We start from the raw sequence: 5,692 nt of genomic DNA, 5'->3' as shown, positions 1-5,692 counted from the left end.
TTTCATCCTCCTACTTGTTCAATTCGATTATAAAGACTAGTTTGAAATGAAAGCATTTCAGACAACAGTGGAATGCGAAGTTGGCAATTTTTAATAGGTCAAAAGGACCCTCAGTTAAAACCTTGACGATAGTGAAAGTCGATCACCATGCATTGACAAGTCCTGCTATCCTTGATCTACATCTCTGCTTGTCTTTTGTCTTTTGCATTTTTGGCACTAGTATTTAGCAATGATCTGAGCTTTCCTTATCTTGACATGTAAGTGAGGTATTAAGAGGGCTTCCCCGTGCTGCTCCCACTGCTGAAATGTTGGCAGCCCTCTACCCGATGAGCATTTGTAAAATTGCAGTCCCATGAAGGTTGCCCCTCTCCAACATCTCATTTAATGAGGCTCAAGGCAGATTTGCACACTGTCACACCCAATTGCATGCTGTTAGGCTATTTGGGCCAATGAGAATGCTTGGGCATTGCAAGGCTCGGCTAATCTTGAGATTTTTGGATGTTGGCTTGGAGCTGCAAAGCTAGGCTAGCATGGTCACCCCTCTATGGGGCTATGAGACTTGCTTGCTAGTGGGGCTCTGATAGCCCCACTAGCTTACACAAAGAACCTCTCTAAGCCCACTTACCAATTTTTGTTCTCTCCCTCTCTCTCTCTTCCTCTCTCTCTCTCTCTCTCTCTCTCTCTCCCTCTCTCGCTCTCTCTCTCTCTCTCTCTCGCACACACGCATGGGCACATGCGTATAGACACATAGTGTTCGAGATCCTCGGATTGAGGCACTATTGTATCCTTTGGATTGTGTTCCTAGGAAATAAAAAGCCCCCCAACTACCACCCCCCTCGCCCTCGACCCCGCCCTTGCCCACCCCCCTCCCTGGCCTCCCCCCTTCTCTCTCTCTCTCTCTCTCTCTCTATCTATATATATATACATATATATATGCATATGTATGTATATTTATATGCATACATATGCATATATATGTATATATATATATATATATATATATATATATATATATATATATATATATATTTATATATTTATATATATATATATATATATTTATATAGACACACACACACACACACATGAAATAAGTGAAGTAGCTCTCTTTTCAATTATGTTGTTCCTGTTATTAAGTGCCAAATAAGGCTCCATAAGGGGTGACCAAGATCCAGTCCAGGGGAAAACTGGCCCATACTCATCTAACATTTTTGCCACTTGGGCTCTCTTGTTTTTTTTTTCCGTGTGGTATTGAAACTAAAAGTGCCAACAACGTCCCCATAGGGGGTGTCCGAGATAGAATCTTGAGCTATGCCTAGAGCTTGAACTCAAGTTATTAGTGAAAAGCCTCCCATGGGCTTTTTACGTACATCAAGGTTTGGGGCGCCTCAACAAAAGCGATAGGAGGTGAACCTCTTCTCACGAATCACGATATCACCAATTCATTATGGAAGAAAGGTAATCATTATACGACGGAGGGGAAGAAAAGGCAATCATTGTACGGTCCCGAACCTTGACGATCCGCACATACACACCCACACGTTTTAAAGTGTTTACACACCAAAGCCTTTCCCGTCTAAGCCTAAATAATATTAGCAGGCAGGGGTTCTTACACACTGCCATGGTGAATGTTGGGCATGTGGCAAAAGGTCGTGGGTTCAAGACCTGCCACCTCAAAGTGCATGTAATGTTTTGAAGAAAGAAACCCTTGCCCAAGCCTGAGTTGGGGCCGGTAGCATGCTTTCAGGGGCCAATTGGGTCTTCCCATGTGGCGAAACGCCCCTGCATTTTTGGATGGCGGTCGGACGGGCAAGTTCGCGGTGTGTACAAAGTCTTAGGGGCTTGATTTGGGCTGTCTTGTTGTATGACTTGTCCTCCTCCCATGTGCCCTTAAATTTACATTTTTGGCCTGCCGATTGAAGGTCTTAGTGAAGGACTCCAACCGAAGTGAAAATTAGTTTTGGGGGCTTTATTTTTTGAGTGCCCTTTTGCGGGATAACTCGGAGTGCGCCGTTCCACATGTCACTCGATCCGCCTCTGGCTTGTGCATGCAGGCAGGCAACAACCCGCCCACTAGTGCTCCCTAGGGACCTGAGAGGACATCCTGTCCTGAGAGAAAAAGTGCAGGGCGGGCCAATTGAACCTTGTTCACGGTTCAATCTTGTTCTCATCTCTCCTTTTATCATCTTCTTCTTGTTGCCCTTCATGTCTTCGGACCCTAATCCTCTCCACCGCCTTCGCGAAGCCCTGCGGTTCACTTCCTCCCCTCCCTATCCTCCTCTCGACAACCCCCAACGCCCTCTCGACGGTTGCTCCTATTCCAAAGCTCGCACATCTAGATGCTTCATCGACAAGAACGACGCCGGCCAGCTTGTGAAAAAGTGTGAGACCACGGAGCAGCTCTTGAGACATTGCTTTGACAAGTATGTCATCTGATGTATGATTTTTGTGAGACAGGAATCTATGTCATCATTCCAGGGGACTATCTTGAATTGTATGTGTTTTCGAATTCATTACTGTAATTCTTGCAGGCCTCGGGAGATTCTTGAATCCAAGACTGAGTACACCGAGGAAGACGCACCAAATGGTTGGGTTATGGATTCCAGCTGGGACGAGGAAAAAAGGGTCGGGCCGTTCGATTCACCCTTCTTGCCGCGTGGTCCCTCGGAGACACCTTCATTGCCACGGAGGCCGTATCATGACATGGATCCCTTCTCAAAAGGATTGTCTGATGGATTTGAAAGCTTTGTTCAGGCGGCAGAAGGAATGATGAATGATGTTTTCAATCAACTGGGAGTTTACTGGCGTGATGAAGACAGAGATGCTGAGCTTTCTCGGTCTTCTAAAACCGTTCCTAATGACAGGCATGGTAGAAAGTGGAGAAGGGGAGCATATCCAGAACGCTCAACTCCTGAGGATTTTAGTCCTCCGAAAAACCCTGACTACACAAACTACTCTAAGGATTTTGAGGAAGTCTAAGAGAGGTTGCCAGGATATTGTGCATATAACTCTTTAACTCCTAAATTTCGAACAATTTTTTGTGGCTCGTTTATGCATTTTAATTGATGGGAGTAGAAATCAAATCGGCTGCCTTCGAGTCGTCCTTAATTTATGTGCGTCCTTAAGCCAAATCAGGATTCAGAATGGCCCCTTGAATCCTACCGAACTTGACGTCTCGTTGGCGTTAGACCAACGATACCTCTTACAAGGGCCCTCTACTGTATTTCTTGTACTGCTCTTTGTACTTGTTGTTTGTTCTTGAGTGAGAGGGCTATCTTGATGGTTGTAGGTGTGGACGATGCTGCTGTTAGAGCTCCTCTAGCCAAACCAGGTGGTCACTCATTCAAAAGTCGTCCTCAAAGCCATGCAATGGCTTCCATCAATTGCTAGTAAAGTAGAGAAAAGGCAGAAGAGGAAAGAAGGATAAGAAAAGGAAAAGGGAGGTAAAGTAAGCAATTTGAAAGAGAACGGGGGCTGGGGCAAAGGTGAGGAGGGTGAAATGTAAGGAGCAATAATGCCGCGGAAAGGAGAAGGGAAAGAAACAGGAAGGTTTTCAAATATACTATGGGGACAATTTAGGCTGCCATGTGACATTGTTGCCACGTGTCACAAGGCCATTCGAGCGCCAAGCTTGTGTGGATCCAATCTTGAACTTGATGTTTTGTTGGCGATAGACCTGCGATACTTCTCATAAGTGCCCTATCTTATATTTTTTATTGTACCTGTTTTCTAATGTAAGAAGGCTATGGTCATGGTAGTAGGTGTTTGAGGATGCTGCCGATAGAGCTCCTCTAGCCAAACCAAATGGTGACTTTTTGAGAAGTACTCCACAAAGTCATACATTGCTTCTTCCACTTGCAAGGAAGCGGAGAAAAGGCAGAAGAGAAATGGTGGGAAAGAAAAGATGAGAAAAGGGAAAGAGAGGAGGTATAGTAAGCAGTCTGAAAGAGAAGGAAGGAGGAAGGCAAGGAGGGTGCAAAAGTGCCTGGAGGAAGGGAGAAGGGAAGGAAAGGGGCAGGTCTTCAGATACACTACTATGATGAGTTAGGCGGCCATGTGTCATAAAGACACTGTTGACATGTGTCATATTGCCACGTGTTGGAGAGTAACCTGCATAAGGGAACTCCAAAATTATGATTGGCTCATGCATAGCAATGTAGCAATTATATGCCAACGTAGCAAGTGACTATAGGCTGATCTTATGTGGCCGAATCTACAGAGGTGGCTCCCTTTGCTCATGGCATTATCACAGGAAAAAGGGCGGCTTCTAAACCAGAGGCAAATCGAGCTTGTTAGATCGATGGTATGTGTAGCTACGCTTTTGTTCTAGAGCACAGTGTGCTTTATCTTTATGACTACTCCTGTAGGTTTTTGGATTATGGAGGAGGTCGCTCCTTTGTCAAGATGACGATATGGTTTTAGACAGTGTTTCCTCTCTGTAGTTCCTTCTTCTTCTCATGTTGGGCGATATACTTCTAGAGAGTAGTATTTTTCTGAGAGTAGAGATGATTTCTCTCGGGGTGTGGTTATCTTGGTGATAGTTGTATGCATCTAGGTATTTGGATGTAACTGAGCAACAAGTCCTGTAGGGATGAGCTCTTACAGTGCATTTCCTTCTTCTCAGTCAAATAGCATATTTAGTCTTGGCTTAAGTTAATATGCAGAATTGATTTGAATTAGTACGTGTGTGTGAGAGTGTGATTGTATTGTTGCAACCCTTGCTCCAATTTCCAATAATTGGTATCAGTGCAGGTTAGCATCATGGATTCTGCTACGAGGGAGCTTTTTGTGACAAATTTGCATTCTGGAAGTTGAGTCTTGTTCGGTGGAAGATTCTTCATTTATAAAAGATTTTGCAGATTTTGTTATTGAGATGAGTGTGATCTTGAAGATCATGCCTTCTGAAGACAGCTGTTCGGCATTTGCAGCTTTTTTGGTTGATCTGGTCTTGTGTGGATGATCGACAGGTTATTTGTGGACTTGCCCTGTATGGGTGGTCAGTTCTTTGTGTCAGGCTTAGCCCTGTGCAGTACTCTGATAGATTTTGGGACTCAGCCCTGTGTGGGTAGTTCCAGCTCTTGATTTTATTCTTGGCTCTGCAGTCTGTGTGAGCAACGAGTTTCTGCCATCTGATATCAGATTTCGTTTCCTTATTCAGCTTAAGGGGGTCTTGGAGAGTAACCTGCACAAGGGAACTCCAAAATTATGATTTCGCTCATGCATAGCAATGTGACAATTATATAATAACGTAGCAAGTGACTATAGGCTGATTTTATGTGGCCGAATCAACACAGGCGATTTCCTTTGATATGGCATAATCACAGGGAAAAGGACAGCTTCTAGATCAGAGGCAAATCAATCTTGTTAGATCGACGTTATGTGTGGCCGGCTCCAGTAAAAGAGGTTCCTCTTTTGTACTAGAGCACAGTGTGCTTTATCTTTATGGATTAGTCCTGTAGGTTTTTGGTTTAATGGTGGAGGTCTTCTTTGTCAGGATGGCGACTTGGTTTTAGACTGTTTTCTCTCTGTAGTTCCTCCTCCTTGTGTTGGTCCACTTCCTTCTAGAGGGTAGTAAGTGTCTGAGTCTCTCTGTGTATGATTGTCTTGGTGAAAGTTGTATGTTTTTTGGTCTTTGGGTGTAATAACTGAGCAACAAGCCCTGTAGTGATAGCTGTTACTATCTGGCTTAATC

General features: G+C 44.3%; 1 protein-coding gene across 1 annotated transcript; it reads left to right on the top strand.

Moving 5' to 3' along the window:
- Window positions 1-2,006: 2,006 nt before the first annotated feature.
- On the top strand, window positions 2,007-3,177 carry LOC147896051 (fra a 1-associated protein-like). Its single transcript, XM_087383014.1, has 2 exons — window positions 2,007-2,423; window positions 2,532-3,177. Exons 1-2 carry the CDS (start codon window positions 2,020-2,022, stop codon window positions 2,977-2,979), a joined length of 852 nt encoding a protein of 283 aa, XP_087239140.1. The 5' UTR covers window positions 2,007-2,019; the 3' UTR covers window positions 2,980-3,177.
- Window positions 3,178-5,692: the final 2,515 nt, after the last annotated feature.

This window comes from Dipteris shenzhenensis, chromosome 12, assembly GCF_047967505.1.
Source record: "Dipteris shenzhenensis isolate YYH24624 ecotype China chromosome 12, Dip_SZ_1.0, whole genome shotgun sequence".
NCBI classification, from domain to species: Eukaryota; Viridiplantae; Streptophyta; class Polypodiopsida; order Gleicheniales; family Dipteridaceae; genus Dipteris; species Dipteris shenzhenensis.
This window is presented reverse-complemented; position numbering and strand designations above follow the sequence as displayed.

What these genes read in the sequence shown, in the direction of transcription:
- LOC147896051 (XM_087383014.1), top strand. Translation starts at nt 2,020, where the DNA reads ATGTCACTCGATCCGCCTCTGGCTTGTGCATGCAGGCAGGCAACAACC. An exon ending in TTGAGACATTGCTTTGACAA is followed by an intron (nt 2,424 to 2,531) that starts GTATGTCATCTG and finishes TAATTCTTGCAG; the next exon opens with GCCTCGGGAGATTCTTGAAT.